At 39.0% G+C, this 13,674-nt stretch overlaps 1 protein-coding gene across 1 annotated transcript; it reads right to left on the bottom strand.

Moving 5' to 3' along the window:
• Positions 1–219: 219 nt before the first annotated feature.
• Positions 220–11,794, bottom strand: LOC117292399 (gamma-glutamyl hydrolase-like). Its single transcript, XM_033774428.1, has 8 exons — positions 11,642–11,794; positions 10,064–10,226; positions 9,178–9,265; positions 6,364–6,505; positions 5,281–5,384; positions 3,545–3,638; positions 2,468–2,602; positions 220–1,286 (listed from the first exon to the last, which is right to left on the bottom strand). The coding sequence occupies exons 1-8, from the start codon at positions 11,730–11,732 to the stop codon at positions 1,162–1,164; spliced, it is 942 nt and encodes a 313-aa protein (XP_033630319.1). The 5' UTR covers positions 11,733–11,794; the 3' UTR covers positions 220–1,161.
• Between the last annotated feature and the right edge of the window lie 1,880 nt (positions 11,795–13,674).

The following is a 13,674-nucleotide window of genomic DNA, read 5'->3' as shown; positions in this document are numbered from 1 at the left end:
ACAATGCGTGTAAGGTTACGCATGTTGACCGTGTAGGGGTTGGCCCAATCCACATTAAAATCACTTGTAACAATGACCCTTTGATGGTTTGAGGTGGCCAGGTGTATATCATCTATGGCTCTCTGGAATTTATCCAAGAAATCTGCAGTTGAATTAGGTGGTCTGTACATTCCGCAGAGTAGTCACTTGCTCCGTTTAAGTGTAATTTCCACACAGGAAAATTCCAGATCAGTATGTTCAAGTTCAGGGAGGTGGCGTGGACTCAGGCAGGCCTTGACACCTATCAGAACACCTCCACCTCCGCGGGCAGAGTTGCGATCACATCTAAATGTGACATATTCATATTGTTGACAGATAGGGTCAACTAAAATACATCATCAGATGTCAGCCATATTTCTGTAATACCGAGAATATCAGGTGCAGTAGTTTCTAAAAGCAAACGCAATTCGTTCAGCTTATTCCTGAGACTCCTTGCATTGAACCAGAGACATGTTTGTTAGATGTACCAATTAGTTGTTGACCAGACTCAGGGATTGATGAAGGGGGGAAGTTCAAGCCCTTTTGATCCTCAGGGCCTGGATTGGCATGAATATTACCACTCAGGGTAATCCTCCATGCAAGATAACTGACATGTCACAAAGCAATGGTCGATATGAAAAGTACTTGTGGAATTGGAGTATCGACTTATAGGGTGACCATGAAAACAGTGAATTTTCATAGTGAGTTTCAAGTTGGTGCTCATATTGTGCTGAAACTACAGCAATAACAAGAGGGGTGATGACATCTGAATCATCATATAAGTGGCAGTGATATTTGAGTCCAACTGTTGATCCCTGGTGTACAAGCAAGAGCACACATATCCCCAAAATAAGTGTGCAAAGATGGTTGAATAACATAACGACAATGGGGGCTTACCATCAGTTCTAAATCCATAGACATCACGGCAAATATTGCAGATAAAACCACCAAAGGTAGTCCAAATAGCGTAGACAAACAACAGATCACAATGGTGCATAAATACTGTTAAAAACTTGCCAAAACAAGTGTAAAAAAGGCATGATTAGAGCTAAATAAACACAGCCACCATGATGAAGAGCGCCCTGGTTATGAAATATGGCACTGGTTTTGTCTTATCTTTTGATGAATTTAGGAAGCTTTCTCCTAAGGATTGAAGAAGTATATCTGCTCGAAAATTGTTAAATTACCGGTGTAGACAGGAGTGTATTGGTAGATGAGGAAGGAGTTAGCTTCAGCCTCGCTACTGAAAGCATGGTTGCTTTTACGAGCTTCAAGAGAAAGAAAGATCAATAGATAGTAAACGTTTATTGTCCACATTTAGATATTTAAAACCACTGGCCAGTAAGTGAAACTGACAAATGATTTATATAATAACGTATTTCAACAGAATACACTGATCAATAAAATGCTACCATAAAAAAAATAGAAAATTTAATAGAAAATTTATGAACGTATTTAGCATTTAAAAAAAAATGTTGAACTTGAGAACAAATTCATAAAAAAAAAAAGCTAAACCATGTAGAGCATACCGGAATGCAAATCAGGGCTTCTAAAACTAAAAATAAATGTGTATGCTTCAATCTGCCCTCTCAGTTCAGGTTTTGTTAACGGCAGTCTATCCTATCCCTGATTGGGGGAAGCCGCTGAATCTAATAAAGTTAAGCTAGTTATAAAGTCCAGAGAGTTCTACTTCTTTCAAGCCAAAGGCCCTTTTTTTCGCTACCCAAAAATGTGGTAAAAACAGAACAATGGTGGACAAATTGTGCATGTTATAAATGTGATTGCACTAGAGGTGTGTTGACGACACTAAGAAACTACTCCATGCCTGGCCATGGGGAGGCACTGCTCAACACACCAATATGACTCAACACATATTGGTCAAGGCTAGTTAAATAACAACAATGTGATTAATACTATTGTGATTGGTTCCCAGCCTATTTTTTATTGCTAAGCATGAAACCAACATATCCAGGGAACCTGCTTTAAAGCCATTGGACACTTTCGGTAAACACAACTGTATCACAACTTATATATAAAATTACAACCTGTGAAAATTTAGATTCAATTGGTCATCGGAGTCGGGAGAAAATAACGGGACAACCCACCCTTGTTTCTGCACGTTTCGCTGTGTCATGACATGTGTTTTAAATAAATCCGTAATTCTCGATATCGATAATTGATTTTGTTTTAATGTTTTTTCAAAAAGTAAAGAATTTCATGGAATAATATTTCAAGAGAAGTCTTTCACCACTACCTTCTGTAAACCTTGTAAGTTATTTGTAAATCTGTGAACTTTTAATTTCTTTTCTGTACCGAAAGTGTCCAATGCTTTAAAAAGTACAAAGTGCTAACACATCAGTGCAACAATACAAATAATACACTACACTCCTGAGGCAAAAATAACCACAAAAATTAAGTTAAGTCATTGACCTTGTTTAAATTTACCTACCTTCAGACACAATGAAGTTTGCAAAGTACTGAGTGACTTTTATCACATCTTCGGAGTGGTCGATACAATCAAATGTCCACTCAAAGCAGTTTTTCTCTGGATGGAAGGCTAGTCCATAGATAGGATACTTGTAGGCTAGATATATGATAAGTAAAAAACAATCAGGCTTCATTAAAAAAATACAGTTTGCGATTAGTTTGCGTCTTGAAAAAGTTGACTTAGCTCTTGCAAACTGCTTATCAACCAAAATGGCACTAAATGCAAAACATAGTTAATGGGCTGAAGCTTTGATTCAACCATAGCAGAGTCTTTCTTGAACCTAAAAGCCGAGTCATACTGCAGCGATAACGAAAAGGATAACGATCACGATGCAAATAACTGCGTTCTATTGGTTTAATTAGCTTTTGCATATTATGTCTATCACTGCAGCGTGACTCGGCCTTAAGAATGACGACACAACGCAGATAAACATCAGGTACTAGTGTAACAGAAGAAGTCAAGTGGAAATAAATGAAAAGAGAGAGAGAGAGAGGCAGTTCTAAAACACAAAGAAAGAGAAAGGGATGAACAATCAAAAAGGAGACAGGGGGGGGGGGGTTGGTAGTTTGCTTCTTCTTGGAAGAAGGATGCTTCGGATAAGAATGCAGGGTTCAGTTATTGGAAGGTCTCAAAATAGTTAATACCATTCACAAATGCCACTATTTCTGAGTTCAAACAGAAACGTGCATGCGTCTATGTTTTCAGCCAATAAAAGCTCCTCATTTGAAGCTCATGCAGGTGCTGTTTGATCAGGAGGGAGGAAAACCAGTAGGCCTGACGAAAAGCCCTTGTGGCAATGTCTTCTTACATATAGATGTTACAGTGGAGAAAAAAATGTATCCTCTGCTCAATTTGATCTGGATTTGTCCAATTGCAAAACATTAAGGGGGGGGCATACTGATCGGAGCATACTGATTGAAACGTTAAGATGTCAACCATCGGTTCTTCTCAGAACCAACACTATTCAAAAGAGATTACACATGGAGCAACCACAAACTTCATCTGAGTATAGATGACCTTAGTAGTTGACAAACTTACCCTCTAATGAAGAGATGAATTCAATCCCACTTATATCCGAACTGGTAGTGAGAACTTGATAAAATCCTGTAAGAGCTGCATTCTTGCTGAAATTCTTAAAAAAAAAAAAAAAGATACATATATTAGTGATTATTGTATGGCAAGTAGGTAATGGGATTGTGCCTTTGATGATTCAACCAACGAACTGGGCACTCAGTCAGAGAATGTAATGAGAAAGATACTGATTTGAAAAAAAATATGGATTAAACATCGAGCGATTAGTCAAAACAGCTACCATTGTTATTCTAGCGTAAGTTTTCAAAGGAAAAATCTGCAATGGCTTTAGTCTGTACACAAGCTTTTCAATGGGTTCCTATTCTGTACACTTATGTTTTCAATGGGTTGTATTCTGTATGTGTACCTAGGTTTTCAATGGGTTATACCTTGTACATCTAGCTTTTCAGTGTGTTGTATTCTGTACACCAACACAAGTGTAGGTTTTCCAATCAGTTGTAGTCTGTACACCTAGCTTTTCAATAAGGGAATCAATGTGTGGCGAAGAGGTTTTCAACTCGTGGTTTTAACCCTTCGAGGCCTGGTTCTTGAAAATTTTATGAATGGGTTATATATAATCTGTACACCTAGCTTTTCAATAGGTTGTATTCAGTACACCTAGCTTTTCAATAGGTTGTATTCAGTACACCTAGCTTTTCAATAGGTTGTATTCAGTACACCTAGCTTTTCAGTGGGGTGTATTCAGTAAACCTAGCTTTTCAGTGGGGTGTATTCAGTACACCTAGCTTTTCAGTGGATTGTATTCTGTACACCTAGCTTTTCAGTGGGGTGTATTCAGTACACCTAGCTTTTCAGTGGGTTGTATTCTGTACACCTAGCTTTTCAGTGGGTTGTATTCTGTACACCTAGCTTTTCAATAGGTTGTATTCAGTACACCTAGCTTTTCAGTGGGATGTATTCAGTACACCTAGCTTTTCAGTGGGTTGTATTCTGTACACCTAGCTTTTCAGTGGGTTGTATTCAGTAAACCTAGCTTTTCAGGGGGGCAGTGGGTTGTATTCTGTACACCTAGCTTTTCAATAGGTTGTATTCAGTACACCTAGCTTTTCAGTGGGATGTATTCAGTACACCTAGCTTTTCAGTGGGTTGTATTCTGTACACCTAGCTTTTCAGTGGGTTGTATTCAGTAAACCTAGCTTTTCAGGGGGGCAGTGGGTTGTATTCTGTACACCTAGCTTTTCAATAGGTTGTATTCAGTACACCTAGCTTTTCAGTGGGGTGTATTCAGTACACCTAGCTTTTCAGTGGGTTGTATTCTGTACACCTAGCTTTTCAAAAGGTTGTATTCAGTACACCTAGCTTTTCAGTGGGTTGTATTCAGTACACCTATCTTTTCAGTGGGTTGCATTCTGTACACCTAGGTTTTCAGTGGGGTGTATTCTGTACACCTAGCTTATAGTCTGTACTTGTAGGTTTCCAATGGTTGTATTCTAGCTTTTCAATAGGTAACAGTCTGTACACTTAAGTTTTCAATGGGTTTTAATCTGTACACCTAAGTTTTCAATGGGTTTTAATCTGTACACCTAGCTTTTCAATGGGTTACAGTCTGTACACCTAGCTTTTGATATTCTGATATTTAAACAAGATTTTCTAGTATCACTACATGTATATGATAACAAAAGTGAACTAAATTATTAATATTTAGTCCTGTACCCTGAATTCAAACAAAGGTCTCAACTCACTGTTGGTGTCAGGCTGTGCTTATGATGGTTTAAATTTACTTTCGTTTTCAAAGTGTTGATGATGGACTCAGGTGCTGCACTGTACAACTTGCTTTTTCGGAAATCTACGGGGAGATACAAAACAATATTATCGATGAACCAACTTGAAGAAAATGGGATCTTGAGGACTCTAGGTGGAAGCAGATAGAACAACATTTTCTCCATTGTTTAGGAAGTTCTGATGAGCACGTTCACAGTTCAAGAGAACAATACGTTTACAAATAATTATATGCCCCCCACTAGAAATCATCTCCAAAAGTCATCCATTCATTCATGGCAAGGTTTTAGGCAGGATTTTGTAGAAGGGTGTCCAAATTTGCTGGAAATTTACGTCACCAAATCAGAATTTGTTTTTAAAACACATGGAATTAAGCAATGTACTTGGTATCACACATGGCAATTAAATTCTCTTTTAAAAAAAAAAAGGTTCTTCCTTGTTCTCATTTCCAGTCTCACTTTTGGCATTCTCCTTATTTTGTCAATATTTTTTATCGGGTGCCAGTCAGAAGCCTTTCAACCTTGTATGCAGTATAGCCAGAAATCACGACGAAGTAAAAGATACAATCAGGGAAGCAGCAGACAGAGGAATCACATATCTTTGTTTGGGGGTGTCAGTCAGAAGCCATTCAACCTGTAACTGCTGTATATAGCCAGGGATCACACTAAAGTTTACGTGAACCTGGAAGGCAGAGGGATCACAAAGCAGCTCCAACTAGTCAACCAGTCTTATTAATTTTAGTTTTACCCTTAGTGACCCTTATTCTTTGAAAAAAAATCACAGGCTCATAATCGGATGGCATCCAAACCAATGTCCTTTGCAATTCCAAAGCAGATGTCTTAGCAACTAAGCCACCGATATTACCCTGTAGCTAAAGGCAATAAGAATCATTTTGTTTAGCAGTGAGTACCACAACGACTGTATGTTAAATTTGCTATAAATTAAAATCACACATCAGAGTGTAAGGGTAAAACCAAAAGCTAATATTTGTTATCCCCGGTGCAATTCTAAACAGTCTTAAACAAATTAAACTTGTTGGCTTTTACCTTTTTCAAATGAAAGAGCTAATGATACAGGGTCTCCATCAGTGTCTGTTAGGAGATCTTCCTCGGCCGTTATCATCGTCAAGAGCTGTATGCCCAAACACTCCCCCCACACCAGAAAATAATCTTCATTTTCATCAAAGCTCTGCCAAGAACAAAACAAAAATTCTTATTTTTAAATTAACACAAAATTGTATTGTTGTAGAGTTTCTTCAGCACACATATTAATGCAGTCGTGTTTCTTAGCACATGTCCGAGCAGTTAGTGTTTCTCAGCATTGTTTGGGCAGATCTAGTAACGTGACGCATGTGGCATGCACAGGCCAGGTTTCTATCATGCGGTTTACTCAGACCAGTTTTCCTTCATGGGGTTTCCTAAATTAGTGATGTCATCCAAAAAGGGTCTATTTCTTGTACAACAAAGTTCCCACAGTATCACAGCAAAGAAACAGACTTGTAAATTTGTCGTCGTTCAACCCAAAATTGAATAAGATTTACCACAACGCAACAAGACGACATACTCCAGCACTGCATCAACGCACTGGTCACTGAAAATTGAGACATAGCCCTTAAACGACCCAACGCACAGCAAAATAGTGACCCGCTTCGGAGTCTGTACAAGATACGCACTGAGCTAACAGCGACGACTAATCGCGATATCTTGCTCCGTGGCACACGCATCGTCATTCCTCACGCTTTGACTCAAACTATCATTGACATCGCGCACGAAGGACACCAGGGAATCACCAAAACCAAACAACTCCTACGCGAAAAAGTATGGTTCCCTGGAATCGATCGTCTCGTTGAAAAAACCATCCGTGATTGCCTCATGTGCCAGGCCACAGCTATGGATAACACCAAAACTCCACTTCAAATGTCACTGCTCCCCACAGGACCCTGGCTGGAGGTTAGTGTTGATTTCTGTGACCTCCCCACTGGAGAACATATCTTAGTTGTTACCGACGACTACAGTCGGTATCCTACAATTGAAATTGTCACATCAACTTCCGCTCGAGCCGCCATTCCGAAGCTCGATCGCATATTCGCTACCTTCGGCGTGCCTCAAGTCGTACGTACTGACAACTGACAATAGCAGCGAATTTGAAAACTTCAGTGACTACCTAGGATTTCGACATCGCAAAGTTACACCCCGTTGGCCACGCGCGAACGGAGACGTTGAACGCTTCATGAGAACTCTGAAGAAGACTTATCGCACATCCATCGCTGACTGCAAACCATGGAAACAATCCATGTACCAATTCTTACGCAACTACCGCGCCACACCTCATGCTACGACTGGTATCCCACCGGCTACTCTTCTCTTCGGTGGACCAATCCGGACACGCCTTCCTCAGACTACACAATCTGCTAACAATGCCAAATTGCACCGCAAAGACAAAACACGGAAAGCTGCAATGAAAGTGTACGCTGACAAACGCGAACATGCCAAGCAGCCAAACATAAAGGAGGGTGATTGTGTGCTCATCCGCCGCGATGGTACGATCACCAAAGGCCAGACCCCATACTACATGAAACCCTACACAGTGATCAAAACTAAAGGATCAATGATCACAGCACAACGCAAACAACACCGGATCACTCGCAACGTCTCGCGCTTCAAACACATTAACAAACAGCCTCGCATTGAATCACATGAGTCAGATGAGTCTGACCTTGAGGAATTGCCAGACACACCTACACAGCCGCACGCACCACCAGCTCCACGTAGAAACCCACCCAGAGAACGCAACCCACCAACCCGCTTCAAGGACTATGCATGTACAGTGAACTAACTCAACAGGACATGACTCTAACCAATCAACTGTCGTTGAACACTCTTTTTCATCAGTTGTATTTTTGCATTTAAAAGTTAAAAGTTGTCATTGAACACTCTTTTTCATCAGTTGTGTTTTTGCATTTAAAAGTTAAAAGTTAAAAGTTGTAAGTTAAAATTGTTTCAAAGTGTTTAAACAAAATGCATATTTGGAGTGACCTCAAGCAAAATGTATCTTCTCATGTGACTGTGCTAGCTTATACATTTTTGAAGTTCAAAAGAAATGTTGAAGAGAAAAACTCACTTGTCAAATCACAAGACACATACCAAGTAAATTTCCTTCATTTATTGTTTAATGTTATGGGCTCAATTCAAGGTGAAGAGGGATGTAGTGTTCATGCATCGTATTACTTAATCACAGGCGCTCCATACTTTATGTTAAGGTCAGAGGTCAAGTAAATAAACAAACAGTTCTATCATGCAACCAAAGTACTAGTGTCTGTCACTGCATTGATACTTAAGTTCATCGATCATCATCCAAGCTTAAACATTACAACGGCCACCTTCCCTTGTTGTTTATTTACTCACGACATGACTTGTTAGATTGCGGGTTTACTAGCCAGGGCCCAATTTCATAGAGCTGCTAAGCAGAGAAATTTGCTTTAGCATGAAATTTCTACCTTGATTAAAACATGATTACCTTGTTGCATATTGCTTGTTACTGGTATTCAGCTGTTGATTGCGTATCCTGAAAATCATGTGGAATTTTGATTAGGTTCCAGTTTTGATCAAGGAAGAAATGCTTAGCAAATTGTTGTGCTTTTTATCAGCTCTATGAAATTGGGCCAAGGAGCTAAAGTGACTGAGGTCTGGGCAGATATGCAGTGGGTATTTCAAGCCATGAGGTAGTTAGTGTGACAACAGACAAAGCAACAGACAGACAAGCTGATACAATACAAAGTGCAACTTTTATAGTTGCTCTTTTTCTCTTATTGCTCTTATTCTCCACACCATGAAAAGCTTCAAACACCATTTGCAACATACCTTAATGGACATTTCATAGAACAGTCTTCCTGCCTTGCCATATGAAGAGTTCATTATATCTGGTTGTCCACCACCAGGTAACACCACTCTGAAAGCACAACAGGAGCAAATTAACAAAAAAAAAATTTGGTTCAATAAAAGAATTGAGATATAGCAATTTTGTCTTCTCTGAATCTTAAGCACTTATTTTTAATATACCAGGCTGAGCCAACACTAGACTATTGTTGCTGATCATCAGAGTGTTCGAGTCCCTATCTAGCTTGACACTTGTGTACTTTTAGGCAGTTACTTGCTTGGAATGGTCTTTCTGATGGGTGTATAAGCCGTATGTCCCTTGAGTTATGTAAAAAGCACATAAAAGAACCAAGTGCACTTATCACAAAGAGATGAATTGCTCTGGTGTTCCTGTTTTTTTTCTTGTGTATTGGGCATTCTGCATATTGTTTGTTTTAGGATAAAGTGTTCAGGGGTGGATTTGGAGATACAAATTGCATGGATAGTCCTAAGTTAGGACGAGTAACTGGTCCTAACTCGAGATAAGACTAGTCCTATACTCTTCATGAAACCCACCCCAGGTCTTTTAGTTCTTTTATGGCTGATGCATTGGCATCCAAATATGTAATTGTTTTAACATGTAATTTAACATGTAATTTTAACATGTAATTTTTGCAATTGTTTTACTTTTTGAAAAAAGAGTTTTTGTTTTTTTACCCAAAAGGTATTTATGAATGGGAATCAAAGTGTGTTGAATCGGTTTTCAACTTGTGGTTTAAACTTGGCGGGTTTAAACCACTAGTTGAAAACCTCTTCACCAAACATTGATTCCCTTATTTAATCATTGCAAATCATTGATATTTTCTTGACCTCTATTTACTACCAAACTCACCCATTCAATGAATTAAACATCTTCTGATAGTACTCATCCGGCTGGTCGACTAAAATTGGAACGACTCTTGCTCCAGCCGACTCCAACAATTTCACATACGCGGCAGCAAGCCAGGCTTCACCAAATTGTTTAAAGTGATCGGATCTAACTTGGGACAGGACACCTGTAGATTAAAATACAGTCAAACCTTATAGCGCTGTATACACCACCATGTCTCAAAGGACTTCCATCGATCATTATTACGCTGATCACTGGACCATTTCATTGTGTATACTATAAACCATCTCACCTCCCTGGGAGTATACAGCCTGTGCACCAACATGTCATAATAGCGCATAAAACTATGCAAAAACACAACCCTGCCCTCACACACAGGTACCCTAGCCACACTTGTGTGGCCAAGGCTAGCTGAATCCTTAGCACCACGCCCAACCCGTTTCCTCATGCAGCTAAGAAATAACCAAAAATACAAGCCTTGGCCACACACGTGGGGCTAACTTTACCCCGCTGGGTGGAGAGAAGCAATTAAAGATGCTATGTCAGATTTTTGGCCGATTTGACCCAAAAATGTTGATTTAAAATTCAATAGGTATTTTGATGGGGGTGGAGAAAGTTACAAGCTTTCATTTGAGCCATTGCTTGAAAAAGTCTGCCAATTATTAGTAGCAGTGAAATAAAGTGCTAAAAATTAATTTTTGTTGAGATCCCAACAATATATCTTATAATTCTTATGTGTTTTATAAGAAACGTTTTAAATTTTTGTCATGGTTCCTGAGCTGACCATTAAAAGTTAAAGTTAAACTTTTTTTCCTTAGAGCGGGTGATACTCTTTGAAATACCGTTTTTGATTCACTCAAAAAAATCTATTTTTTAATGTTTGGGGCCAAACATCTGACATAGCATCTTTGATAATTATATCATGGAGGTAGCTGATTATAGTAGGTGTCTTGCTCAGGGACACAAGTGTCACAACCAGGATTTTGACCCACACTCTGCTAAACAGAAACACCACCGCTTGAGTTCGGTGCTCTTATCGGTTGGCCACGAGCGAAAGGGAAGTGTCCGGTGTTTTAATATTTCAACCCCAAAAACTTGAACACACTTTCTTTACTAAAAAATTTTTTTTAGGCCAAACAAACAGTACAGAGGTGAAACTAAACTTGTTAAAGGCAGTGGACACTATTGGTTATTACTCAAAATAATTATATTAGCGTAAAACCTTTCTTGGTGACGAGTTATGGGGAGAGGTTGATGGTAGAAAACATTGTGAGAAATGGCTCCCTCTGAAGTGCCATAATTTTCGAGAAAGAAATAATTTTCCACGAATTTGATTTCGAGACCTCAAGTTTAGAACTTGAGGTCTCGAAATCAACTATCTAAGCGCACTTCGTGTGACAAGGGTATTTTTTCTTTCATTATTATCTCCCAAGTTCGATGACTGATTGAGCTCAAATTTTCACAGGTTTGTTATTTTATGCATATGTTCTTGAGATACACCAACTGTGAAGACTAGTCTTTGACAATTACCAATAGTGTCCACTGCCTTTAAAACAACTTCTATTTCTTAACTATCCTTACCAATAATGGGACGGTTGTTCACTGCTGAGGCAAGAGTGATAACTGAACTCAAACCAACCAAGGTAAACAAGAGGCATCTTTTGCAATCCATGGTTTTCCCAAGCAAGTTGTTGTGTACGTCCGCCTGTCCTTTCTCTACTGTCGCAGCATGGCATCTCCTCCCGGTGTTTGCTGAATGTCGACTTAAATACCATACTAGCGGGATACCGCGCTTCGCGCATCTCCCCGCTAGATGAGGATAATTAAATGTTGCGAAATGTAATGTGGGGGCGAGACTGTAAAATTGGATTGGAAATTGTGTTGAATCGGTATGTCTTTTGATAATGTTCAGCAATGCACAAGATTATGTTGCATGAGTTGCAAAACGTCACCTGCCCTCCTCACTCTCTGATTGGCTCCAATCCAATTACACGGAACATAGTATTTGGGTGTTTGTTCCCGGAGTTGAGCTTTTACAATATGTTTTTTTGTTTTTTTTAATGTCATTATTGATTTGTGAAAGCACACCGTTTGTTTTGTAGCGGCGCACCATTTTGGCAAACAGGGAGAAAACCTCTTTAGTGCCAATACTGGTTTTGTACGCACGCCTTTTTGTCAAAATGGTGTAGAAAACTTTTTCTGGGCCAATACTGGTTTTGCGGGACAATTCTTTTGGCAATTATTAAAAGGAAACCTGCATTGTGCCAATATACTACTTTTGTAGAGGCAAATTTTTGGTAAATTTTTTAGAAAACCTCTTTGGGCAACAAAATATGTAGCTCCTATTGTAGGAAAACCTACAATAAGCCAATACCGGTTTTGTAGCAGTGCACCCTTTTGAGCAAAATGGTGGAAAACTTTGCACTTCTAGGTCACTAGTTTTATGGCGCCGGGCACACCTACTTCATTGTGATATGAATTGCCCGGTACTCGTGTGGCAACAATTTAGAGGTGCTCATAAAGAGCATAACGCATCGTCTTGTAGCGATAGTTCAGCTTGCTTTTGCGCGCTCTCGAGCTCATTATTACTGTACAATGTAAGCACGGGTCACCAGGTGACATGAGCTTGACTTTGATTTAGGCCTACAGCGGGTGGATTCTTTTAGGATATGAGTCTCAAAATGCCACGAAATGTTTTTCCTGCAGTGGCCATTGTTTTTAAAATTTCTATCTATAGTTGTGCACAACAGGTTTGCGGGCAGGGTGTGATCGACGGGCAAACACTGGTTTAGTAGCGGCTAACCATTTTGGCAAAACGGTATAAAACCTTTATTACAAATAGAGATGATTATATTAAAATAATGCCTGAAAGTTAAATAAATAAGTAAGGAGGAACGAATGAAATTAATTACTAAACCAACTTGATAAAGGATTTAGAGATATACACGTTACGGAACCGGAGGGATACCGGCATTTTGAGAAAAGAATACCTTATTTTCAATTTTGTGCTGTAATACCTCTCCTTTATTTTGTATTCGTTATTACATAGCATTTTTAAACTTTTAATTAAAATTTTAATCTAAATTAGTTAAATTAATTACTGCATTAATGCTGTATTCTTCATTTACTTCGCGTTTTTATGGACAACTTGCCCTTTTTTTTAATTGCAATGTACTTTTTTGATCATGCATGGGTAGTTTCATAATTAAATCTATATGATTTTTTTATTGTATTAATCATCAAAACTGACGGGTTGAAATGCTGGTTGAATGTTTGTCTGATAATGAAAGTTTTATACCTTCTGACATCTGTCTACTGTGTTTTTGACACCACGCTATTTTGGCAAAATGGTATAGACAACTTTTTTTTGCCATACTGGTTTTGTAGCGGCACACCATTATGGCAAAAATGGTATAAAAAAACCTTTTTTTGGCCAATACTGGTTTTGTATTAACGGTACACGATCATCAGCCTTCGATGCAGAGCAGGCGATCTTGAGCAAGTGTGGAGATGGCTTAAGCCCCCACCCCCCAAAAAAATAAAAAATAAAAATACCAGTTGACCGTCCGGATCGTTAAAAAAGAGGATAAGGGCCTCCCCCCCCCCCCCCAAGA

Source organism: Asterias rubens, chromosome 7 (genome assembly GCF_902459465.1).
Source record: "Asterias rubens chromosome 7, eAstRub1.3, whole genome shotgun sequence".
NCBI lineage: Eukaryota > Metazoa > Echinodermata > Asteroidea > Forcipulatida > Asteriidae > Asterias > Asterias rubens.
This window is presented reverse-complemented; position numbering and strand designations above follow the sequence as displayed.

Bases quoted from the DNA above. Each gene is read 5' to 3' on its own strand.
- LOC117292399 (XM_033774428.1), bottom strand. From the start codon at position 11,732: ATGGATTGCAAAAGATGCCTCTTGTTTACCTTGGTTGGTTTGAGTTCA. The intron at 9,266-10,063 runs GTGAGTTTGGTA...TTGTGCTTTCAG, and splicing joins ATGTTTAATTCATTGAATGG to AGTGGTGTTACCTGGTGGTG. The intron at 5,385-6,363 runs GTAAAAGCCAAC...ATCTCCCCGTAG, and splicing joins AGCTCTTTCATTTGAAAAAG to ATTTCCGAAAAAGCAAGTTG.